This window comes from Lithobates pipiens, unplaced genomic scaffold (assembly GCF_037356315.1).
Source record: "Lithobates pipiens isolate NorthernLeopardFrog02 unplaced genomic scaffold, aLitPip1_a1.2 Scaffold_18, whole genome shotgun sequence".
Classification (NCBI taxonomy): Eukaryota; Metazoa; Chordata; class Amphibia; order Anura; family Ranidae; genus Lithobates; species Lithobates pipiens.
In genome coordinates this window covers 640621046-640647771 of record NW_027507758.1, presented here as the reverse complement: position 1 = coordinate 640647771, position 26726 = coordinate 640621046, and the positions used below count along the sequence as shown (strand labels likewise).

The 26726-nt window shown below is 47.3% G+C and overlaps 1 protein-coding gene across 1 annotated transcript in view; it reads right to left on the bottom strand.

Annotated features, from left to right (window-relative positions):
- LOC143989567 (uncharacterized) overlaps positions 1-26100 on the bottom strand; it is a 28060-nt gene extending 1960 nt beyond the window's left edge. The window contains exons 1-8 of the mRNA XM_077489749.1: positions 25974-26100; positions 8847-8960; positions 8611-8727; positions 8401-8524; positions 8187-8284; positions 7870-8097; positions 7584-7790; positions 6978-7119 (exon numbers count right to left, since the gene is read on the bottom strand). Of these exons, the coding sequence (XP_077345875.1) occupies positions 6978-7119; positions 7584-7790; positions 7870-8097; positions 8187-8284; positions 8401-8524; positions 8611-8727; positions 8847-8942 (1012 nt within the window). The 5' untranslated portion in view covers positions 8943-8960; positions 25974-26100. The remainder of the gene's footprint in view (positions 1-6977; positions 7120-7583; positions 7791-7869; positions 8098-8186; positions 8285-8400; positions 8525-8610; positions 8728-8846; positions 8961-25973) is intronic.
- Positions 26101-26726: the final 626 nt, after the last annotated feature.

Below are 26726 nucleotides of genomic sequence, written 5' to 3'. Positions count from 1 at the left end.
TGATGGATGACAGACTCCCTTGTCATAGACAGGTAGGTGGGTACAAGCTCCCTGCACCTGATGTCACTTATGCTGGCTGTACACAAACTAATTTTTCTTTCATAAAAACATTCATCCAATTTTCTAACCATTAGTAGGTCAAATCAGCGTTCATTTTCCACCAGTGATGGGAAAATTCGAAGGAGCAGAACAGAAAACTTTTCTCCATCAAAACAAATTTTCAAATAGTGTATGTGGTTTTTAAAAGTTACATTCATTTTCAAATTGAATGTTAAAAGCAAGTGGAATTTTCAAACTACACTCGTCCATTCAACGAATGTACAAATAATTTTCATACATATATTTGTGTGAATATTCTTATCCAAAAATTGATACATGTATGGCCAGCATAGGACATTTAGTAGCAGCAGCATAATTTATTTTCAATTATCTGTTATGATGGGGTTAAAAAAAATAGTCCTTTATAGTACAAAAACAGCAGATAATCACTACTATAAGGGATTCATTTATACTGTGAAATAGTGAAAGTAATATATCTTATATCATATATACAATAATAAATATACCCAGAAGTAGGATATACGGGGATTTTACCTGGGACTCACACATGAAGATATATGGAGGTGGGGGGACTTTCATATTAAAGTAATACTGAAAGCTGAGACTTTTTTTTATGGATATAATAATTTTATATATAATGCACAATACTGGTACACTTTTACTTTATATAATAGTAATGCCTTCTATCACCTCCAGTCTATCAGCCTCCACCTTCTCTGGGGTCAGATGTTGATCTTCCCTGCACAGAGACCTTAAAGTCACTTTAAATGTTGGATTTCTTTTTTAAACAAACTTGTCATACTTACCTCTAGGGATGCACAGAAATTTTGTCAGCCAAAAAAAAAAAAAAAAACTGCAGAAAATTCTGTTTTCAGTACATTGCCGAAAGGAAAATATTACTGATAATGGATCGTAAATGGTGCCACCCATTGCGGGGGTGTTATCTTGGCGTGCACCAGTCCTCCCCTCCCTCCTCCTTGCCTCCCTCTTCTCCTCCCTGCCACAGAGCGGCAAACTCCGTGTGTCACAGAGCTGAATTGCCTGGGTCGCCGTAACAACGGCCCGCCTCCTGTGATAGACGACACACTGATCCAATGTGATCACAGGAGACAGGAAATTGTTACTGCGACCCGGGCAATTCAAATACAGCTCCGTGACACACAGAGATCGCTGCTTAATTCAGAGCACTGGCAGGCTGCATGAGGTGCACTGGTGAGGCTGCATTGATCTCCTGCATCATGTCTGCAGTCTCTGACCATATCCTGTACCATGTCTGCAGTCTGCGACCATCTCCTGTACCATGTCTGCAGTCTCTGACCACCTCCTGTACCATGTCTGCAGCCTCTGACCACCTCCTGTACCATGTCTGCAGCCTCTGACCACCTCCCGGACCATGTCTGCAGTCTCTGACCACCTCCCGGACCATGTCTGCAGTCTCTGACCACCTCCCGGACCATGTCTGCAGTCTCTGACCACCTCCCGGACCATGTCTGCAATCTCTGACCACCTCCCGGACCATGCCTGCAGTCTCGGACCACCTCCCGGACCATGTCTGCAGTCTCTGACCATCTCCCATACCATGTCTGCAGCCTCTGACCATCTCCTGTACCATGTCTGCAGCCTCTGACCATCTCCTGTACCATGTCTGCAGCCTCTGACCATCTCTTATACCATGTCTGCAGTCTCTGACCATCTCCTGTATCATTTCTGCAGTCTCTGACCATCTCCTGTATCATGTCTGCAGTCTCTGACCATCTCCTGTATCATGTCTGCAGTCTCTGACCATCTCCTGTATCATGTCTGCAGTCTCTGACCATCTCCTGTATCATGTCTGCAGTCTCTAACCATCTCCTGTATCATGCCTGCAGCCTCTGACCATCTCCTGTACCATGTCTGCAGTCTCTGACCATCTCCTGTATTATGTCTGCTAGAGGTGCACCGAATGGACATTTTGCTAATATTATAGCAGTGTGTTTAAGTAAGAGATTACAGACATAATACAAGACATGTCAGAGACTGAGGACATGATACACGAGATGATCAGGGACTGAGGACATGATACAAGAGATGATTATATATAAATGGTTGTTGTATATAAAAATATAAATATTTTTTAAAAACTGTCATTTTCGGTATCGGTTTTCGGCCAAATGCATCCTTCATTTTTGGCACCAATATTTCCATTCGGTGCACCCCTAATTACCTTCTCTGTGTAACAGTTTTGCACAGAGCAGCCCTGATTCTCCTCTTCTGGACCCCTCCTCCCCGGGACTTCTGGCTCCTCCTGCCTTCAAAGTTCCCCTATAGGAAGCTACAAAGTATAATAGAGTTCCCCTATAGGAAGGTACAAAGTATAGTATAGAGTTCCCCCATAGGAAGCCACAAACTATAGTATAGAGTCCCTCTATAGGAAGCTACAAAGTATAGTCTAGAGTTGTCCTATAGGAAGGTACAAAAAAGCTTCTGCCTTTAGAATCACTTGCTTCCTTCTCTTCCCCAGGACTACATGTCCCATGAAGCATTGCTACTCACACATTCAAGTTCTCAGGCATTTACTAACATGTATGGATGGTGTACTGAGCTGTAGTTTCTGATGTGTAAATAAATAATGCATTCTGTATGCAGGCCAATTAATCGACTGACCAACTAATCGATTATGAAAATTGTTGACAACTATTTTCATAATCGATTAGTTGTTTCAGCCTTACATCTCTGAATTTCCTACCAGCTGATTTCTTTATTCATGGACCTTACTCAGAGAATGAGGAAACAATGAGAACTGTCTTTCATTGGAGTGACAGTGATGAGGGGATTATATGATGCGTGTCCCCACCCCCTCTATCACTTATTGCCATCTTCCCAACAAAAGAAGTCCTGCACTTTCTTATTTAGCCCATGATTTAGTCATGAATAACAGCGGGGCTGAGCCCCACCAGAGGTCAGAGAGTGAGGATGAGGGGAGAACAACCAAGATGAAGACTGGACTGATCCTGAAGTCCACCATCATTGGGTTATCAACTCCTCCCTCATTATCATTTTATGTTTATGGTTCCAAAGTTTTAGGATGTTATCACATTATTATAAACATGTAAAAGTCTGTCCTCCAATCAAATCATCAGATAAAATAAATGTCCAGCTGGTAGGAAATGGGTGTAAAAGAAATCAGGACTATGTAATGTACAATTCATTATATAGGATACAACAGTTAGGATTTTACAGTATCAGAATAATGTACAACATAGAGTATATAGTGCAGGGGACAGGATTATATAATGTACAACATAGAGTATATAGTGCAGGGGTCAGGAGTATGTCATGTAGAATATAAATTATATAGTGTAAGGGTCAGGACTCATAATATTGGTATTCAGTAATCAGTGGAAGATTAAATGTTTACATGAGACAAGTTGCAGAGGTCCCATCAACTGAGACTGCACTCTGTGACTTGGGTCTGAGACTATACAGACATATCCCTCCACCCGGCACAGCCAGCAGACAACAGAACAAGTAACTCCCTGATAGGGATGAGCTTCGTGTTCGAGTCGAAAGTACGTTCGACTCGAACATTGGCTGTTCGGGCGTTCGGCGAAATCCGAACTCTTGGTCCGTTTGCGTCAAAATTCGTATGGCGCGCGCGGACCACAATGCACTGTGATGGCGCAGTGCATTGCTGGCTCATGATTGGCCAAGCATGCACTGTGACCCCGCATGCTTGGCCAATCGCAGCGCCAGCAGCGAGGAGAGCCATGATTGGCCACAGGCATCCTGCCTGTGGCCAATCATAGCTCAGGCTGTGTAGTGCACGCCCCACACTATATAAGGCCGCCTTTGAGGCAGCCTCGTGTAGTGTGTTGGCATCTGAAGCAGTGGGTGTTCTGTGTACCTTCAACACAGTTACACACCAATCGTTTTTGGCTGATTTCCTATCTTGCTCTTGTGTAGTGGTTATTGTCTGTGCCCTGACCGCAGTATACACCACTACACTATATTCACCTCACCTATATAGCTAGTGATCTATCTTTAACCACTTAACAACCGCCCATTGCCGATTAACGGCTTCAGGGCGGTTGTTTAACTCTGAGAGGCCGTTAATTAACGGCCTCCCAGAATTCTGCTCTCGCGCGCACTCGAGAGCATCCGTGACCGCCGGGTCCTGTGACCTGTGACCGCACGGATCACGGTAAACGGGCGCTCGTCGCGGCCGTTTACCACGTGATCGCTCCGTCAAATGACGGAGTGATCACTTGTAAACAAACCGGCGTCATGTTATGACGCCGGTTCCTCCCTCCCCTCTCTGTACCGATCGGTACAGCGGAGGGGAAAGAGATCGGTGTCAGCAGCGATGTGGGCTGCATCTGCAGTGCCCACATCGCTGCTCACCGAATTTAACCCCTCAATTCCCTGCCAATACTCTGCAATACCAGTGCATACTCTGCAGTACCCTGCCATTACTCTGCAGTACCCCCCATTACTCTGCAGTACCCTGCCTTTACTCTGCAGTACCCCCCATTACTCTGCAGTACCCTGCCATTACTCTGCAGTACCCCGCCATTACTCTGCAGTACCCCGCCATTACTCTGCAGTACCCCGCCATTACTCTGCAGTGCAGTACCCTGCCATTACTCTGCAGTACCCCGCCATTACTCTGCAGTGCAGTACCCTGCCATTACTCTGCAGTACCCTGCCATTACTCTGCAGTACCCTGCCATTACTCTGTAGTACCCTGCCATTACTCTGCAGTACCCTGCTATTACTCTGTAGTACCCCGCCAATACCCCGCAATACCCTGCAATACCCTGCCATAAATTGCCATACCCAGCCATACTCGGAGATACCCAGCCATACTCGGTGATACCCTGAAATACCCAGCCATAGACGCCCCCCACCCCTCACTGCCCTCCGATGCTTCTACCAACTCGCCAGTACGATCAAAGCCAGAATCTTTTTTTTATTTTTTATTTCAGGCTTCCCAGCCTAGAGGTGAGATGTGGGGTCATATTGACCCCCAGATTTCACTGTAAAGAGGACCTGTCACCCCATATTCCTATTACAAGGGATGTTTACATTCCTTGTAATAGGAATAAAAGTGATCAAAAATATATTTTTGGGGAAAAAAATGTCAAACTAAAATAAATAAAGTAAAATGAACAATAAAAAAAAAATAAAAAAAATTAAAGCGCCCATGTCCCCATGTGCTCGCATGCAGAAGCGAACGCATGCGTAAGCCCCGCCCACATATGAAAACGGTGTTCAAACCACACATGTGAGGTATCGCCGAGAACGTTAGAGCGAGAGCAATAATTCTAGTCCTAGACCTCCTCTGCAACTCTAAACATGTAACCAGTAAAAAAAAAAAATTATGAAGAAAAAATTACTAATCTGCTAAATTTTATAACAGAAACAAAGAAAAATTCATTTTTTCGCAGAATTTCCGGTCTTTTTTCTTTTATAGCACAAAAAATAAAAAAAACTGAGAGGTGATTAAATACCATCAAAAGAAAGCTCTATTTGTGTGAAAAAAAGGACAAACATTTCATATAGGTCCAGTGTTGCATGACTGAGTAATTGTCATTCAAAATGTGAGAGCACCAAAAGCTGAAAATTGGTCTGGTTATTAAGGGTGTTTAAGTGCCCAGTGGTCAAGTGGTTAATAATAGAGCTTGCAGTCAGTAGTGTTAGGAGATAGTGCGTGCTGTCTGCGTGCTCTGTACCCAGTACATACCGCTATAATATAGGGCAGGCCCCTACTTTCAAACATCCAACTTACAAACATCTCCTACTTGCAAACGCAAGGAGACAGCAGCAAGTGAGATGAAAAAAGACGGATGGCAAAACAAATTATACAGGGGTGATAACCCTTCCCTATGTTTTCCAAAAAGCTTAAAAATAGTTTTTTTGACTGGAGCTACACTTTAAAAATGTACCAGTTGAAAATTACAAACAGATTCAACTTAACACAACAAACCTACACAGTCCCTGTCTTGTTTGCACCGCCTGTATACTGCTGTTCTGAGTATATAGGGCCTGGGGGCCACACGCATTTCCTTTTTTTAATATGGGTACAGGGTTCCCCTTAATATGCGTACAAGACCCAAATAGGCTGGTAATGGGCAGGGAGGGCTACCCATGCCATTTTTCTCAATGATTTTCAACCATATTGCAGGAACCAGATATAACATTAAAACCGCAAGCAGTTTTAAATGGTGTTATTTCCGTTAAATGTCATTTTGTGCAGGGACTGTTCTAAACACGGGAAACACGTGGCACTTCACAGGCATACTACAGACACCCCCCAGGCACCATATTTAAAGTAATATTTCACTTTTTTTTTTTCACTTTAATCGTCATTAAAATCAGTGCTCCCGCCAAAACGGCCGGTTTTAAAACTTTTTTTTGCATTGACCCATGTCCCCTGAGGCAGGAGTCAGGTCCCCAAACCCTTTTTAGGACAGTATCTTGCATATTAGCCGTTAAAATTAGCACTTTCCATTTCGAACGTTCGAGTCCCATAGACTTCAATGTGGGTTCTAACGTTCGTAACGAACGTGGGGGCCGTTCGCAAGTTCTGGTGCGAACCGAACCGGGGGGTGTTCGGCTCATCCCTACTCCCTGAGAATTGTTCTGTCAGAGATCTTGCCAAAACACACACCCCAGGTGCCTAGGTCTAGTAGCATCTATGAACATTTTGCTGACAGCTGAACCCCAGAATCTCCATAAATCCAGTCCAGATACATAAATTGTGTCGGCAGCACAGAGAAGGAAGATTATCCAAGAGAAATACAGGAAAACAGGACGGGGAACACAGCTTAGGAAATTGACCAGGATATTACAGGTTGATATCACCGAGTCCCTGCCCTACTCTGGACCAATCAGTGAGCAGTATGGGTGGAGGAATGTATTTAGTGTTAATGACTCACCTGTGCTGATCTCTGTAGGAGTGTCCTCCTCTATTAATGTCCCCGTTATTTCATCCTCCTCCATAGACTGCTGATCATTGCTCACATACCTCTCTTCTTCTTCTGATTTAACCTCAAATTCTATATCCATTGGATCTCCACTCTAAATAAAGAAAATGAGAGAGAATATCATCTGTAAGATAGAAGATTTATTATTGTGACATCACATAAAAAATATACACATTGGTGATTTACTAAAGGCAAATCCACTACACACTACAAGTGCACATGGAAGTGCAGTTGCTGTAGATCTGAGGGGAAGATCTGAAATGAGGGGAAACTGCTGATTTCTATCATCGAATCTTGTGCCAGCAAAAAATTTTTTTTTTTATGTTCCCCTCATCTACAACAACTGCACTTCCAAGTGCACAGTGGATTTGCCTTTAGTAAATAAACCCACCTGTCTCCTCAAATCCATGTTCTAGATCAGAGAACTACATGTCCCTTGAGGCATTGTAAAATTTTGACATTCACAGACATCACTAGGCATTATGGGAATTGTAGTTCCTGAACAACTGGAGGGCCATAGTTTGGAGACCCCTGCTCTAGATGATCCACCCTACCAACCTTGTAACAATGAGGGGTGGTATGATCTTCCTGCGTGGAATCCCAGGAATACAGAGGATGGGGACATCTCTCTGGTGGGTTCCTGGTATTAGGTGGCTCCATCACATCCTTGTGTCCTTCTGAAAACTCCTCCATCACTCCGTCCTCCTCATCTTCCTCTTTATACTCTTCTTTAACATTAATATCATCATCCCCGAGGTTTCCACTCTGAATATATAACAAAACATTAAATGTAACAAACATGCTGTGTATAAATGAGATCTACCAATAATTGTCAATATTCTACCTGATGATGGTGAGGGATAATGTGATCTTCCTGTGTGGAATCCCAGGAATACAGAGGACGGGGACATCTCTCTGGTGGGTTTCTGTAGCTGGATGACTCCACCATGGTGTCCTGGTACAGATCTTTGTGTTCTTTTGGAGACTCTGACTCCTTCATCACCTCATCCTCATCATCCTCCTCTTTTATCACTTCTTTAACCTCAACTTTAGAATCTCTCAGTTTTCCACTCTAAATATAGAATAAAAATGACATCAATTGTAACAATGCAGATAATGTACAGATCCTAATGATACTATCAGTGATTGTTCCTCATCTACCTGATGATGGTGGGGGATGGTGTGACCTTCCTGTGTGGAATCCCGGGAATACAGAGGACGGGGACATCTCTCTGGTGGGTTCCCATTACTGGATCCATCTGTAGGAAACACACACACTGACTGAATACATTGTTTCTATGTGTTTATCAGATGATGGGGGATCTAGGTGGAGCCTCCGTACTGCTCTCTCCTTTACAATAAAGTATCCTCTTACCCGGTGATGTGAGGGGCGGCCGATTGTCCATCATGACGTCCTTGTAGAGATCCTTGTGTCCTTCTAAATACTCCCACTCCTCCATGGAGAAATAGACAGTGACATCCTGACACCTTATAGGAACCTGACACACACAATGATACAGTCACCATCCAGACACATCCCTTGTCTGTTACTGGATAATGTCCCAGAATTCCCAGCACCACTCACCTCTCCTGTAATCAGCTCCATCATCTTTTTGGTGATTTTGCAAATCTTCTGCATGTTGCGTCTCTCAGGTTTTAGGGAGTCGCATGGAGGCACTGTGTACTTCACAAGAGGACATCTCTGTATTGGAGAACCAATAGGAATATCATGTTAGAATCCTCCTCACCTCTCCGGTCAGTTCTGTGTTTTATTAATAGAGATAAGAGTGATGTCATGTGACCTCCCAGAATCCTCCTCACCTCTCCAGTCAGCAGGTAGATGATCTCCAGGGTGAGGTTTAGTATCTTCTCAGTCATGTGACTCCGGTCCTCCTCCATCCTCATTGGTGCCATCATTTGATCTATACAGGTCTCCTTGTAGACGGATATGTTTGGGAAATGAAAGTAAAAATTATTTGGATGGTATTGGTCACATAATAATAGGATATGGGTGTGGGGGGGGGAGGGGGGGGGGGGGTAGGAGGGTTGCTGTACATTTAAGAACTACTGCCTTCATGCCCCTCTAAAAATGTCCCCATCTATTTTGTGTCTGCAACATATTTCTTGATCAGTGAGATGGTGAGGTGAAGGCCCTTCACTTGCTGGCAGGTGTTCTTTAAGAAGGTCATAAAAGTAAGTGCAGTTGGGGTGGGGATACCATCAGAGACCCCTATGAGCCCTAAAGCCACCTCTTACCAGAGAGCCTTGCAGCCTGACTACCCTCTTAGAGGCCCCCACAGCCCTTCAGCCCCACTAACCTCTCAGAGTTGTTTAGCCCTATTACTTCCTAAGAGACCCCTAAAGTCCTTCAGCTACATTTCCTCCTCAGGGGTCCTAGAGTCTTTCAGATTGAGTAAACCTTCAGAGGCTTGCAGAGTCCTTTAGTCCCACTACCTCCTCAGAGACCCTACTTTACTCAGAACCAGTGGCGCAACTAACATGGTCGCAAAGGTCACACCTGCCACCAAACCCTGGTATTCTGCCACCATGGGGAGGGCACCAAGACAGCAAGAAAGAGTCCTGGGAGCAGTGGAGTCTTCCCCGATGATCGGCAAGTAGGATTGCTGAGAACAGGGTGTGAAGTACATTCAGCCTTTGCAGAGCCCTCTTGCTGTCCCTGATCTTCCCCCAACATGGGCACAGCACCCTCCAATATCAACAACAGCTTGAAGTTCTACATAACAAATGGACTCTGCACCGGCTCTGAGGGACCATTCATGCTAGCTACATTGTCCGGAGCATGGAGAGTGCCTGTATGTTGGGTGGGGGTCCTCTGTGTGTGGGGCCCTTGAGGTGTGTGGGGGCAGGATCAGCTCTCTGCACATCTCCAACTCCTCTCCTACCGCTGCCAGTTGCTCTCTGGGGTTTTTGCTCAGCCTTCTGCCCCCACCCATCTCTTGTCTTGTGTCCCTTCCAGGTCTGCCCATATTATTGCCCCTTCATCTGTCCCACCCATTCCTATCCATCCTCCTCATCTCATCCCTCTATCACCCCTGCCTATACCCCCCTTTGACTAGCACCCCAGTTGAGACACCCTTCCCCCCATTCCACCCTTTGTCATCACTTGGAAACTTCAGTGGCTGCATTTTGCCAGATTTTGGGTCACAAAGAGCAAAGCACCTCGCTGGGCACTGCAGGAAGTGATTGGTGAAGGTGAGCCCTGTGTCTGCTATCAGAGGAGGTGGGCCATGTGCATGCGATAGGCAGACGTGAGCCCTGTGTGTGCAATCCGCGGAGGTGAGCCCTGTGCGTGCGATCCGGAGGTGAGCCCTATGTGTGCGCAATCGGTGGAGGTGAGCCCCGTGTGCGGGATCGGTGGAGGTGAGCCCCGTGTGCGGGATCGGTGGAGGTGAGCCCCGTGTGCGGGATCGGTGGAGGTGAGCCCCGTGTGCGGGATCGGTGGAGGTGAGCCCCGTGTGCGGGATCGGTGGAGGTGAGCCCCGTGTGCGGGATCGGTGGAGGTGAGCCCCGTGTGCGAGATCAGTGAAACTACCAGGTTGCAAAGGTCTTACTTGCGATAGGGCTCTGCTGTTCCACTATCATGGGGGGGCAAATAGAGCAGCAAAGGGTCCCACTGCAGAAGTAAAGGGCAGCAGAATCAGTGGAAAGGGCCTTAGGAACAGTGGAGCCCTTCATGGTTTCTTGCACCAGGGCATTGAAGGTTCTAGTTATGCCTCTGCTCAGAGCCCTCTGACACCGATGATGGATCATATTCTTCATGGAAGGCTGGGGAACGTTTTCTTCCTCCTGACCAGCAATGTAAGGGGCTCTATGCTCCATACTCCTGACCCCGGCACTCCATCATTGTGTTGGCTGCATATTGTAATGATTGCCCATTGGCTGCCTGTGTAGTGTAATAATTGCCCTTTGTAGGACATGTATGGTCAGGATGGTCATTTTAGTGTCTATTTATTATCAGTGCTGTTTGTTTAGACAACCATATTATTAGACTGTATCTCCAAAATGAAGAGAACGTTCCGGCCCCATAAATAGGTGAATGTTTTGACCCTGAAGGGGTTAATCTACAAATAAATGTTTGGTCAGGGCTTGCACTATGGACAAAATATCTGAATCCACAACATGATAGTTCCAATAAAACTTTCTGATAACAAAATGTCAGACAACTTTCATGGTGCCTATGAAGCAATAGACGCTTCTATAGCAGTAAATAGGGAATACCGACATAAGGAGCCAATCCACTGCCAGAGTACTCCAGCAGATGGCGGGATGGATTCCCCTAAGATGTAAACAGAGAGGGCACCTCTCCTGTTCCAATATGTTTATTGCGTAAATATAACAAGCTCGTTGATCGCCCACACGGGCTAGAGACATGTAAAAATTACCAATGATTAATATAGTTCAAAATTATCCTATAATATAGTGAAAATAGGGGATGGTATAAAAAAATTACTACTGCATAAAGTGCCCTGTCCCCAAATTCGTCACCTAAGGGGGGACTCTTCTCCAGCAACCCCCATCCATACGAGGCAACGATAGGAGTCAGAATAGTGAGAAACCAGAAAAAAAGTGAGAAGAGCAAAAAGGCAGAGAGAAGGGGGTCATAGACAGGAGAGGGGGAAAGGGAACTGGAGATCTCAGAAGCAGGCGCATCACAGAAGGGAGTCAGATAAAGCCAAAACTGGATGCTTGGGGTGTGGGAAACTCATAGGAGACCCAGGGTTCACAAATTTTGAGAAATTTGGCGTGTGAATCATTCACAATACTGGACATTCCTTCCTGAAGTAACATAGTAGTCATGGGTGTCCACTCCTCACCCCTTGGAAAGCTACTCGTTGGGTCTTCCAGGCTTGAGATATAGTTAGTTTAGCCGCTATAAAGAGGTAAGTGGCCAGCTTCTGCTGAGGAGCGAACAAACCAGGTATTGGACAATGTAATAGGGCTAGCTTAGCATCCCTTTGGACTGTTAAAAGTGTATGCAGTAAGCCAAAAACCCTAGACCAAAACCCCACCAGTCTGGGGCAGGACCACCAGGTGTGTATGACATCACCCCGCTGTCCACAGTATCTATCAGTACTTCCCTGGAAGGCCTGAGCTGTGCGAGCCGGGACCCAGTACCACCAGAATAGGACCTTATATGGGGCTTCTACAGTGTTTTTATTAAATGAGCATTTGGCTACCATTTTCCAGGCCTTACTCCAGTCTTCCAGGTCTATGGGAGCCTGGAGGTCCCTTTTCCATAGGGTCATATAAGAGAGGGGTGCTGATGACGGACGTTCATTCAAGGATGCATAGATAGCCGAGGTGAGGCCGGGAGACCCAGGGACATGCAGACGTGTGTTCAAAAAAAGTATTTTGAAATGGGTAAGTGGACATGCGGCGCAAGGCAGTAATCCAGTGTTTTAATTGAAGGAAACGATAATGCTCTCTAGCCAGTGCGTTGTGTGTTTCTCGGATGGTCTCCCAGGAAGGAAAGGAGTGGGAGCAAAGAAAGTTTGAACCCGTGGGTAGCCATGTGAGAGCCACCAAGAGAATGCCCGAGGCTCCTCAAGGCCTGGGGGGAAAAGAGGATTGTGAGTGATGGGGAGTAGAGGTAAAAAGGAGGACATCAAATTACCAGAGCAGCGAACTAAGTCGAGGGCGCCTCTCCTAACCTGGTGACATCCGGCGTGTTTGGATTCGAAAACACCAATCATTGTCCAGGAGGGCTTTTGGTGGATGAAGAGGTTAAAATGCACTCCTACCCCCACCTAGATTCCTTAACCATTTATAGCCCAGAATTACATCTTCTATATCATCATATATCACTTAATTCATACAAAAAATTGGATTTTTAAAACAGCTTACCTGTAAAATCCTTTTCTTGGAGTACATCATAGGACACACATTCTCAAGTAATTACTTGGTGGGTTATAGGCCTACCTTCAGGTGTTGACACTGGTATAACCAATACAGGACGTTGACTCCTCTATATAACCCCTCCTCCTTCCAGGAGTACCTCCGTTTTTATAGCTAAGCAATATAAGCAATATACTCTCACCCCATAAATCAGAGCTCTGTGTCCTATGATGTACTCCAAGAAAAGGATTTTACAGGTAAGCTGTTTTAAAAATCCTATTTTCTTTATCGTACATCATAGGACACAGAGTCTCAGTAATTACTTGGTGGGATGTCCCAGAGCAATGCTACTTGAGGGGAGGGAGACACAACCCATAGGGTAAACCCCAGACCTGAGGACTTATACTGCTGCCTGCAGCACACTGTGCCCGAAGGCGATATCCTCATTCCATCTTACATCTACTTGATAAAATTTTGCAAATGTATGTACTGAAGACCAAGTTGCGGCCTTGCAGATCTGAGACATGGAGGCCTGGTGATGCACTGCCCAAGAAGCACCAACCGCTCTGGTGGAGTGCGCCTTAACTTGAAAAGGGGGAATCTTTCCCTTTAAACCATAAGTTTGAATTATAACTTGCCGAATCCACTTGGAGACAGTGGATTTTGACGCTGCCTGTCCCTTCTTAGGACCCTTTGGCAGAATGAATAAGACGTCAATCTTACGAATCTGAGCAGTTTTCTTCAAATAGATTTTCACTGCTCTCTATCAAGACAATGTCGAGATTTTTCTTCCCTGGAACCTGGTCTGGGAAAAAACAAAGGCAGGACAATATCATTCAGATGAAAGCCTGAAACTACCTTTGGCAAAAAGCCTGGATGAGGGCATAACACCACTCTGTCCTCATGAATAACCAAATATGGCTCTTTACAAGAAAGAGCAGCCAATTCTGACACCCTCCTTGCTGACGATATAGCAACTAAAAATACCAGCTTCCTTGTCAAAAGGACTAAAGGAATATGCTGTAAAGGTTCAAATGGCTGTTTTTGTAACACAGACAAAACTAGATTAAAATCCCAAGGGCTTAAAGGAGATCTAACTGGTGGATGTATCCGCAGCATTCCTTGCATGAAACCCCGGACTAAAGAATGCGTAGCAAGTGGTCTTTGAAATAAAATTGATAAGGCTGAGACTTGACCCTTAATAGTACTCAGGGCCAGCTTCATCTCTATGCTTAACTGTAGAAAGGCAAGAATTCTGCCTATATCTCCGAGGGTGCCAACCCTTGGATTCACACCAGGAAACATAAGCTTTCCAGACTCTATAATATATAGTTCTAGAAGCTGGCTTCCTAGCATTAATCAAAGTAGAGATAACTGACTTGGAAAGCCCACGTTTCTTCAGAATGTGGGTCTCAATAGCCAAGCCGTTAAATTTAGCGTTTGTAAAGTAGGATGGAATATAGGCCCCTGCGATAGCAGGTCTGGCCTTAGTGGAAGGGGCCAAGGACCCTCCACTGTTATCTTTACGATCTCTGCGAGCCATGACCTTCTGGGCCATGCTGGTGCTATCAGAATTACCGACTTTCTTTCCAGCTTGATCCTGGAAAGAAGCCGAGGCAGCAACCGGATCGGGGGGGAAAAGCATAGATCAGTGAGAACTGATCCCAGGGGGTCCCCAACGCATCTGTTCCGTACGCGAGTGGGTCCCTTTGTGTTGAATCTGGACGCTAGAAGGTCTACGTCCGGAGTCCCCCTTTTTTGGCAAACAGCTCAGAACACTTCGGGATGAAGAGACCTTTCCTCCGGGAATAGTTGCTGGCGACTTAGATAGTCTGCCTGCCAATTTTCTACCCCCGGAATGAACACTGCCGATAGGCAGGGGACATTCTCTTCCGCCCAAGTTAGAATCTGGTTCACCTCCCTCTGAGCTGAGAGACTTCTGGTGCTCCCTTGGTGATTGATATACGCCACGGCCGTGGCATTGTCGGATTGAATCCTGACAGGAAAATTCTTTAACCTGGAGGTCCAGGTCTTTAGGGCCAGATATATTGCCCGAATCTCTAGGATGCTGACTGGTAAGGTACGCTCGGTTCCTGACCATTGTCCCTGGACAGTCGTTTTCTCTAGTACTGCTCCCCATCCTGAAAGGCTGGCATCCGTTGTCACTACCTTCCAGATAATTGGTCTGAAGGTTTTTCCCTTCAGCAAGTTCCGGGATAGTAACCACCAACTGAGGCTCTGGGACACAATTGGGGACAGCCGCATTGGCAAATCCAACGTTTGATTCTTCTTGTTCCAAGCAGACAGGATACTGCTTTGAAACAGTCTCAAATGGAATTGGGCATAGGGAACTGCTTCGAATGAAGCTACCATCTTCCCTAACAATCTCATACAAAGGCGAATTGAAGGATTCTTTCTTGACCTGATCATCCTCACTAGCTCCTGTATGGAGCTGATCTTTGCCGAAGACAAGAACACCCTCTTCTGGGCTGTATCTATGATCATGCCTAGATACTCTAGCCTCTTTAGTGGCTTCAAGGAGGACTTTTTTAGGTTGAGAATCCAACCCAAACTTTCCAGGTAACTGCTTGAAATGGCTACACCCGATCTTAAGTGAGCCACTGACCGGTCTATTAACAATAGATCGTCTAAGTAAGCCAGGACAGTTATGCCCTGTGCCCTTAACCTGGCTAGAGGTGGGGCAAGTACCTTTGTGAATACCCAAGGTGCTGTAGCAAGGCCGAAGGGCAGGGCTACAAACTGAAAATGCTTCTTTTCTACCTCGAAACGCAGAAACCTCTGGTGAGGAGGGAATATAGGGACATGCAGATATGCATCTCTGATGTCGATTGATGCCAGAAGTTTTCCTCCTTGTAGGATAGATATGACTGACTTGATTGACTCCATGCGAAAGGAGCGGATCCTCAGGAACTGATTTAGATTCCGTAGATTTAGAATTGGTATGATATCTCCATTCGGCTTTGGCACCGTAAATAGGTTTGAGTAAAAACCCAAACCCTGCTCTTCTTTGGGGATCTGCATGATCACCCCTTGATCCAATAATCGGTCCAACGCTTGCAACAGGGATTGCTTTTTGGCTGGATCCCTCGGAACCGTTGATCTGAGAAAACGGGCCGGTGGAATTTCTCGAAATTCTAGATTGTATCCTAGAGATACAGTGGAGAGGGCCCGTCTGTCCTGAATTTACCTCTGCCAAACTTCTGAGAAATTTAGAAGTCTTCCCCCCACCTTGGTGAGGGGGGGTGCCTCTTCATGATGAGGCCTTGGTATTCCGCTTTGCAGACTTGCGGCCCCAGGTCCTCCTCTGTGCCTGGGTCTGACCCTGAGATCTTCTCATGGGGTCCGACGGCAAAGGCCGTCGCCCCTGCCTAGTGGAGGATGCCCTTGGCACTGGGGAAAAAGTCTGTTTAAGCGAAGGACGTTTATACTTTCTTTTGACTGGTAAAAGAGTACTCTTTCCGCTGGAAATAGTCTGAATGTATTTATTCAAGCTATCTCCAAAAAAGCCTTCTTCCTTAAAGGGGAACCCAGTTAGAAGATTTTTACAAGGCGTTTCAGCTGACCAACCCTTTAACCAAAAGGGTCCTTCGCATGTGTACAAGTACAAGTGCCAAACTTGATGCCTGGTGAATAGAGACCTTTATAGCATCTATGGCAAAGCATAATGCTTTAGGTAGCTCGGCCAACTCCTGAGCTTGTTGTGCAGGGAACTCTTTGAGGGCATCTGTAAACTGGTCCTTTAAGGACTGACAGATGCCTATGGCTGCTAGCGCAGGCTGAGTTACGGAGGTTTTTAAACAGACCTTTCAACTTTTTATCTGTTGGATCCTTAAGCGTATGTGCATTGTCCACTGGACAAGTTACATTTTTATTCACATCGCGTCTACTGCTGGAATCTTCCACCTTTTAGTGAATTTTTCCTCCATAGGATAGAGATTAGAGAATCTTTTAAGAGGGGAGAAATACTTATCCGGATGATCCCATTCAGAATAAATAAAGCTTTTTAAGTAATGTGTGTACTGGAAAACGCATGTAAAGGCTGAAAAGGTTTTAAGGATCCTAAAGAGGATACCGGACCTTCAGCTGCCTCCGTTAGGGGTAACATGAAATTAGAGCAAACCATCTCTGTAAGGCTCTGTACTTCAGCTTGTGAAGGTGAATTTCCAAGTACTGTTTCCTCTGCAGAGGAATAACCGGCTTGTTTTTCTTCCCGATCATCTGCGGGAAAGACCTCATAGTTCTTTAGGACCCTCCACTGACTGTAAACAGTCTAAGGTGGGGGAGGGGGATCTAGGACGTTTCCTATCCACCTGGATGGATGATGCAATTAAAGTTGCTAATCTTCCTTCTAAGCCCCGCAGGGCAGAGGAAAATGCTTCTTCAGTCACATAAACAGGGGCTGAAGTGTATGAAGCAGTTGCACCACCGCAAGCTTCCAATGACTCACCCTGGCTTGCCATGCCTGATCTCTCTGAAGAGGAAGACAGTATGGAGGCATGACTGGGGTTCCCAGCGCCTGAGGGTGACACCTTAGGTACCTTTACTGTAGGTCTGGAAGACATAATGCTAAGTACAAAAGCAGAGGCACACACAATATTATCTGCTAAATAATTCTAGCCAAACAATGCATGCTAACATTTTCCTGTACTGGAAATGCCTGCTTTACACCCTTACGTGCCCCGCGCTAAATGTCTCTTAGTATAACAGACTCCTCTCCTCAGTGAACTCTGGCTGCGAGTTTTCTTGTAGCAGAGAGTGCTTTAATGTGTGAGCCTCAGGTGGACCTGATTGGCGTCCACAGCACTTCCCCCTCAGTAATCAACGCTGTTTGGAAAGACACTCGGTCTCATACCTAGCGTCATGTGACCTAAGGTCACGCCCCTCTGCGTCCTCCGGCAACTCCCCTTCAATTTGAATATACTTAGCTCGTCTGTTTTATGCAGACCTGAAGGGAGAGGGAACCCATGCCGCTTTGAAAACAACTGCCAGTTTATGCCGCTTCACAGCAGGCTAGGATACCTACCATAACTGTGGGTAAATATAAAAAAAAGACGCCAAACAACTCCTAAAGGGGGAGAGGGGGAGGGGGAGGGAAAGGGGGGTTCTGTCAGCATGCTGCTAAACTCTGCAGAGTTTTAATGATTATTGGAATTTTTCCCCTTAGCTGCTAAGCAGCTGATAACCATTCAGCCTGCTAATTCCCTTAGGAAAGTAAGAACCCCCTCTGCTGGACAACACATATACTGGGACAGCGCTGTTCTATGGCATTTAAGGCATATAAAAGGTTTTCTCTTTTTTTTTTTTTTTTTACCTTATCCTCGCTGCAGGATACTGCTGAAACAGCAGATCCAAACTTCACCCATCAAGGCGGGCTGCGTTAACACACGCTCAAAGACTGGGGCCCTTATAAAAGGGGTTCCGCTCCTTTGGGCCTTGTATAGCACCCCTCAGGACAGCTTTAGGAAATGTAGCAAGACCAAAAAGCGTCCTGGTTCCTAGGGTCCAGCTCTCAAAGAGAAGCATTACAGACAAAACCTCGTTCTTGCATTGAGGTCCAGGTACCATCCTATGACCTCAGTGGTGAGGATGGATCCAATTGTGGAGGTTTCTTTAAATCCAGCATGGATCCCTCCTGGAGCTCCTTTACAGCACATCTTCACTCGTGACCAACACCTTTAGACACTGGCGAAAAAACGGAGGTACTCCAGGAAGGAGGAGGGGTTATATAGGGGAGTCAAGTTCCTGTATTGGTTATACCAGTGTCAACACCTGAGGTAGGCCTATAACCCACCAAGTAATTACTTGAGACTCTGTGGCCTATGATGTACGATAAAGAAATAGGATTTTTGTACTCGCTGCAAAATCCTTTTCTCTGTAATTCACCGACCGACACAGCTCCTCTCTGTAACTAAATGGGTTGTATAGCCTGCCATTAGGAGAACTAGGCAAAATTGTTACACAATACACATAACTTTTAATCCCGCCCCAGGGGGCAGACCCTGTGATATCAACCCTCCTCACTGCTCCCAGGAGCTTCAGTATGTCAACAAGCAGTATAACGTAGAAAAAAGGAGGGGTGGGTGCTGTGTCGGTCGGTGAATTACAGAGAAAAGGATTTTACGGTGAGTACAAAAATCCTATTTTCTCTTATATTCACCGACCAACACAGCTCCTCTCTAACTAAATGGGACGTCCCCAAGCAGTGCCAAACGAGGGGTGGGAAAAACAGCATAAAAACCTCATCCACCATGGCGAGTGGGAACTAGTGAAACTAAACCCACAAAAAAAACAGCAGTGTGTGGAAAAACACCACCATATATCCTCAACAGGAGCGATCCCCAAGACCGCAACATTGCGGAAGTAATGCAACAGTGCATTAACCAAAAACAGTACTGCGTTTTTATAGAAAAACCAGGAAAAAAACGAAATTGCAACTACACGGCCGCCTGCAAAACTTTGCAGCCTTGTAGAACTTGGTAAACGTATGGACAGACGACCAGGTCGGTGCCTTACACACTTGAGCGACAGCTACGCTTCAAGGCGTAGGCTTGGACTACAATCTGTCTGATCCACCTGAAAATGGTGGCCGACGAGACAGCCATGCCATTCTTAGGACCAGCCACCGAAACAAACAGCGAGTCTGACTTCCGAAAGGCAGACAAGTACACCTTCAGAGCCCTAACCACATTGAGAGCGTGAAGGGCCACCTCCTTGGGTGCTTCGGCTTAGGACACAACGATGGTAATACAATGTCCTCGTTGATATGAAAAGCCGAAACCACTTTTGGTAGAAAGGACGGTTGCAGACGCAACACCACCTTATCCATGTGGATGACCAGATAAGGCGACTTGCAGTACAAGGCAGCCAATTCCGAAACCCTCCTGGTTGATGTAATGGCCACTAGAAAGACCACCTTCTGTGAAAGGGTCAACAGGGGAATCTCCCTGATCTTCTCAAGTGGCGGCTTCTGAAGCGCCGACAACACCGGGTTAAAATCCCATGGGGGTAAGGGAGGATGCACTGGAGGGACAACATGTCGTATCCCCTGAACAAAGGTACTCACTAATGAGTGAGAAGCTAGGGGTCGCTGAAAAAAGGCAGCCAGGGCTGAAATTTGCCCCTTAATGGTGCTCAACGCCAATTTCTGGTCCATTCCATGTTGAAGAAACAGCAGGATCCTCGATATAGAAAAGGAGCGCGGATGCCACCCTTTCTCCTCACACATGGAAATGTAGGCCTTCCAGGTATGATGGTATATCTTCCATGAAGATTTCCGCACCCTCAGCATAGTTCCTCAACACCTGGCTCTCAATAGCCATGCTGTTAAAGCCAGCGATGGTAAAGCAGGGTGAAAGATTGGACCTTGAGATAGAAGGTCCTCCCACAGTGGCAGTCGCCAGGGAGACTGCCACCAGACGCACCAGGTCTGCATACCAGGGCCACTGAGGCCAATCTGGGGCAACCAGGATTACCGGAATCCCCTCGGCTGCCACTCTGCGTCTTCCTGGACACGAATCTCGCCGAGACGGGAGGCCAAAAGATCCACCTCTAGCATGCCCCATTTCAGGCACAGCAGCTGGAATATCTCCATATGCAATGCCCATTCTCCTGGGTCCAGAATCTGACTCAGGTAGTCCGCCTGCCAATTTTCCACCCCAGGGATGTAAATGGCTGACAGTGCCGGAACGCGTCGCTCTGCCCACCAAAGTATGTGAGCGACCTTCCGAGCAGCGGCTGAGCTTCTTGTTCCCCCTTGGTGATTTACATATGCCACAGCCGTGGCATTGTCTGACTGTATCCTGGTCGGACGCCCTTGAAGACACGTCAACCACGTGTGGAGGCACAGCCTGATCGCTCTCAATTCGAGCAAATTGATCTGCAACTTGGATTCCTCCGTCGACCAGAGGCCCTGGGCCGACTGAATCCCCATCACTCCACCCCAGCTGGACAGACTGGCATCTGTAGTGATCACCGTCCAGTTCAGAGGAAGAAACGATTTTCCTGACTGTATCACCAGGGACCTCAACCACCAGATCAGGGAATCCCTGACTGGTTGGCTCACCTGGATCTGTCGATCCAGGGACAACGTAGATTTGTCCCATTTTGTTAATATCTCCTTCTGCAGAACTCTGGTGTGGAACTGGACATAAGGTACTGTCTCGAAGGAGGCTACCATGAGCTCCAGCACTCGCATGCAGAAGCGGAGCGACAACCACTTGCGGGTCATCAACAGATTGACCGCAGACCTGAGAGTCAGCAATTTGTCCGAGGGGAGAAAAACCCTAGCTTCCCTGGAGTCCAACAGCAACCCCAGGTACTCCAGATGCTGAGTCGGTACAACCACCAACTTCCTTAGGTTCAACAGCCACCCAAATTCTTGCAGGGTCTGCATGGTGATGGCTACATCCTCCTTTAATTCTGAGGCGGAAGATGCTCTCAGGAGGAGATCGTCTAGGTAACCCATGATCGCAATCCCGCGCTGCCTCAGCAATGTCAAGACTGGAGCCAGTACTTTAGTAAAGACTCGGGGGGCTGATGCCAGGCCAAAAGGAAGAGCCACAAACTGGTAGTGGGCTTCCCCTACTGCCAAACGCAAAAATTTCTGATGCCGAAGGCAAATGGGTATGTGCAGGTAAGCATCCTGGATGTCCAAGGACGCTAGAAGTCCCTTGATGGAGTGCAGCGACAACTGAGCGAATTGATTCCATTCTGAACCTCTGCACCTTTACAAAGTGATTGAGGGCTTTTAAGTCCAAGATTGAACGTACCCCTTCCTTCTTGGGAACCACAAACAGATTTGAGTAGAACCCCCTGGAAGCGTTCCGATTCCAGAACCGGTACAATCACCCCCTGATTCAGCAAGTCCCTTACTGCTCCCAACAGGGCCTCCCGGTGAACCGGGGACACGGGTATGCTGGAGGAGAAGAATCTGTTCGGTGGCCAAGAGAGAAACTCTATCTTGTAGCCTGTGGAAATCAGATGGCAGACCCATGGGTCAGATAACCGGGAGATCCACCGGGCGGCAAACTCCCGAAGATGACTCCCCACCCGATAAGTGAGTGGGGGAAAACCTTCATGCGGTAGCTGACACTGAAGCCTTGGATAACAGAGGTAGAGTATCCAGGGCCGCGTCACAAACGTACTTGAGGCCATGCACTAGTTGGTCTGCTAGATCCACGCAGACAGGGGAGGCGTTCTGCTCTCCCAATTCGCGGTGCAAAAGTTTTGCCCACTTTGACCACTGCGACACCGGTGCGGATGCCAGTACAGGTCGCACGGCTGACCCCACAACCGTAAATAAGGAACGAGCTACCGCCTTGGCCTTCCTATCCGCGGGATCCTTGAATGCAGGAGTCCCCTCAACCGGGATCGTGGTTACTTTATTTAACCTAGATACTGGGGGGTCCACGACCGGAGGAGCCGACCACTTTTTGAGAAGTCTGTCCTCAAAGGGGTAACACACCGCCAAATTTTTGGGGACCGAAAATGTCCGTTGCGGACGACCCCATTCCCTGTAGATGAATTTGTCAAAATAAGTCAAATACGGGGACACCTTAGGTGAACGTGCTGGCTTGTGGGACCCAAAAGGGATCGGTACATCAGCAGAGGGATACGCTGGCCCCTGAATCTTCAGGGTATCGTGCACAGCTGTGATGAGTGCTCCAACAAGCGCTATGTCGCGCCCGGACCCGGAATCATCCTCACTGTCCAAATGGTCCTGGTCAGCCACGTCTGATAGGTCAGAGCAGGGGTCACCAGCCGCAGCAGGGCCCAAGTCTGCATCAGAGCTCTCTCCAGAGGACGAGGGGGCAGAGGCCACGTGCCGCTTCCACGTGCCGCCTCTATCTTAGCAACATGGGAGTCAAGAACCGCCGTCAGGGTGTCCATGCGCACCGTGCTATTCGCAGGTGACCCGGTTGCTATAGCCTGGATTTCGGGGGAAGAAACACCAGTTTCTGAAGCCATGCTGACCCTAGCCTGTCTGCCACCTGCAAGGGGACTTAGGACAGTGAAGGTCCGAACCTCCTGCTGCTGCCGCTTGGGGGGGTGGGGTGGGGGGGTACTTAGCGCTAGACTCACCACCCTGGGGCGTTCTGTGAATGCCACTAGCAGTGCCTGTAGTCCCTAGGAGGTTCCCAGTTGCAGAGAAGAGAAAACTGTGTCAGCAGCAGCTGCTTATAACAGCGGTGAAACGTTCTGCAGAGCTAGCTTCAGCGTTCAGCAAGGAGCCATCCAGCGTCCTTTACACACAATGGACACAGGAAACAGCAAGTGAAAGCACATGTAATGCTGCCACAAGAGAACTAGAAATGTGCTGCCTGCCTACAGCCAGAACAACCTCCACAAACACTTTTAGGACCCCCCAGACCGGGACCAAGACCAATGTCAGCCACACAGAGCCCCCACAGGTGAGAAACCAGCGAAACCACACACACACACACAGCCCCCAGCGCATGCAGCCACCCCCCTCAGAGGGGGGGAAGGAGGGGTGATAGGGACTTGGAAGAGAAGATAGGGAGGTGAGGTGGCCCCCGAATCGACCCCCCAGGGAATGCCCAGCTGCTCACCCCACTGAAGCAGGGAGAGCCGTACTTACCAGTCCTGAAGAGCTGGAAGACGTTCCATCACAGACCTACTTCTGCGCAGTTACAGGGCCCGGTATACTGTGATCCAGACAGCAGTAGTCCGGTCATATGTATACCCTGGAGCATTGAAGCTCACCAACCACCTCTGGAGCTGAGGCATGTCGTGGCCTGCCGAGCCTTAGCTGCGGCCTGCTCACGCTCGATGGCCGGACTGGGGAGACTACAAGGATATCATTAACCAGCCTGTCACCCAGCCGGTAGTTGATAGAAGATCCCAGGATCTTTCATCTTGCGCAAAAAACATCAAACCTGCAGCAAAAACATGGACAGAGAGGGCCCGCAGGGTTCCTAGGTCATTCTCCTTACTAGGCAAAATAAAAACTGAAGCTGCTGGGAGCAGGGAGGAGGGTTGATAGCACAGGGTCCGCCCCCTGGGGCGGGATTAAAAGTTCTGTGTATTGTGTAATAATTTTGCCTAGTTCTCCTAATGGCAGGCTATACAACCCATTTAGTTACAGAGAGGAGCTGTGTCGGTCGGTAAATATAAGAGAAACTTTATTTGTAATCATAAATAACTGTTCGAATTATATAAAAATGCATAAAACAGATGAATCAGCAAACAGCTAAATATCAATATTCAGTCCAGCCGGAACAATTGTGTTCAGCTGAAAAATCCATTTTGATTCTCATCTGGATGTCTTTTTGATAAAATTGTCCCCCGGGTTCACAATCTCTTCCCCCCAAAATCCAGCCCCTTTCAGTGTCTCTGGAGGGATCGCTGATCATTCCCGTGTAAAATCTTACAGAAATCTTCCCTAATCCCAACCTTTAATTATCATTTCATTCCCCCCACATACAATGTCTGGAACAGGCATTTACTGACATTAATAACTCCCCTCGTGGTAAAGACTAAGGATGAGCTCCGGTGTGTTCACACAGCCCACGTGCAGAGCCCGCCAGGAAGTCGGCACTGTGCATAGTTGCCAACATCGTAAAAAAAGATTTCTGTACACTTTTTTGTCAGTAGGCAGAGTTTTATTATAATTAGGGGGCGAGGCATGCAGTTATAGGGGTGGCATAGGAAAAGGTGAAAGTGCGGCAAAATATGGGCGTGGTTTATGTAAAATAGCGGGCGTGGCTTACATGGGCATTGCTCAAAGGGGTGTGGTTAGAGTCTGAGATGAATGCGGGATGGAGAGGAGAAGGGATGGAGAGGGGAAGGGATGGAGAGGGGAAGGGGGGAGGGATGGAGGGACAACAGCCCCCGATCCTACACCACAATAGCAATATGTGTTTTCCAGAGTTTGACAATCAGCAGATAAACATACTCCAAATACCTGGTGTTAGCGCTTCAATCATCCCGGCGCCATAATTGTTATGGTGTCAGGATAATAGAAGCGCATTATTTCTATTATTACATTGTAATATAAAATGAAATCATTCAACTCACCATAATGCAGAATCAGTGGGAGCCATGAGCGCGTCACTAGCCACGTTGCCTGCCACCAGACGCCATCAGGTGCCCCCAGCAGAGTCCCTCCTTACATCAGGTGCCTCATCAGAGCAGTCTTCCTCACATCTGTGTCTCCATCAGCGGAGCCCCTCCTTACATCTGGTGTCCCCCTCAGTCCTCCTGACATCCAGACTGGCCCCTCTGACATCCAGACTGGCCCCTTTGACATCCAGACTGGCCCCTTTGACATCCAGACTGGCCCCTCTGACATTCATACTAGCCCCCCCATCCTAACTCATTGGCCCCCGACATCCTCCAGATGCCGTCATTGCCGCGTGGAAAGAGATTGAACTGCGGCGCCGGCCACCTTTCATACACTTCACAGACACTGGCAGCGGGGGTGGGCGACGCCACAGCATCTCTATTGAAGACCAGCTTCTGGTCTTCTTTAAAATGGCGTGGACCTAGTTTCATAGTTAGGTTGAATAAAGACACCAGTCCATCCAGTTCAACCTGAGCGAGTGTCCACAACTGTCCCTATCCCTGTATATTGCACACCCACATCGGTCCCTTCCCTCAAGTAGCCCACAATCCAAGGTCCCGGGACAAACTGAATTTCCCGGGACATTTCCCGGAACAAAATTAAATCGGGACAAGGGTCCTAATCCCGGGAATGTCCTGGGAAATTGGGGACAGTTGGCAACTATGCACTGCACTAATCACAGACAGTGAGACATTGTCCTGATGTGCGGCTGCAGAGATCGAGAAATGTCTCACTGCCTGTGATTAGCGATCCGCAGTGCTGACTTCCTGGCAGACTCTGCATGTGGGCTGTGCGAACACGCCGGAGCTCATCCTTAGTACAGACCATAAATTTCCTCATTGTAATATACAGGGTTATTCTATATTTCTACTCTATATATGTGTGTATCATCATCTGCTGGAGATAAAAGACATGACAGTGACTATGGAGGAAGAGGACGGACATGACGGGGGGTTACTGGGTGTAAATAGAAAATAAGATCTTATTACCTCGTTCTTCTGCCACTTCCAGCAAAGTCTCCTCTCTACTTCCTCCCGACTCGCCTTTCACCCAGAACTTCCTGTCTTCCATAGAGACTTCCTGTCTGGATATGAGTGAGATCACCACCTTGTGGAGTTTAGAGGAACTGCAACCCCAAGAAATGTCTCATAGTAACCATTCCTTTAAAGTGGTTGTAAACCCTTACAAACCACTTTGACCTACAGGTAAGCCTAGATTAAGGCTTACCTGTAGGTCCAAGCAATATCTCCTAAACCTATATGGTTTAGGAGATATTTGCCCAAAAACGGGCACCGCTGTCTACGGCGCATGCGCCGTAGACAGCGGCGCGCAGGCGCACTGAGCGCGGCATTTCCAAGAATGGAGCTGCCGCGCGTGTCGACTCCCGTGCGCATGCGCGGGAGTGACGTCATCGCGGCTTCGCCGAATGACAGCGGCGGAGCTGCGAGACGTTAACCAGCAAGATGGATGCGGCGGACTACAGGGGACAGCGGCGACTTCGCTGGCTCCTGTGTCAGGTAAGTGACACATAATGGGCTACTATGCGATGCATAGTATTCCATTATGCTTTGCCTTTGCAGGGAATGAAAGAGGAAGTAAACCTATCAGGGTTTACTTCCTCTTTAACCACCTCAATATTTTCATGCAACACTGTACCCATATAACAGTTTTATCATTTTTTTTTTCACACAAATAGAGCTTTCTTTTGGTGGTATTTAATCACAGCTGGGTTGTTTATCATT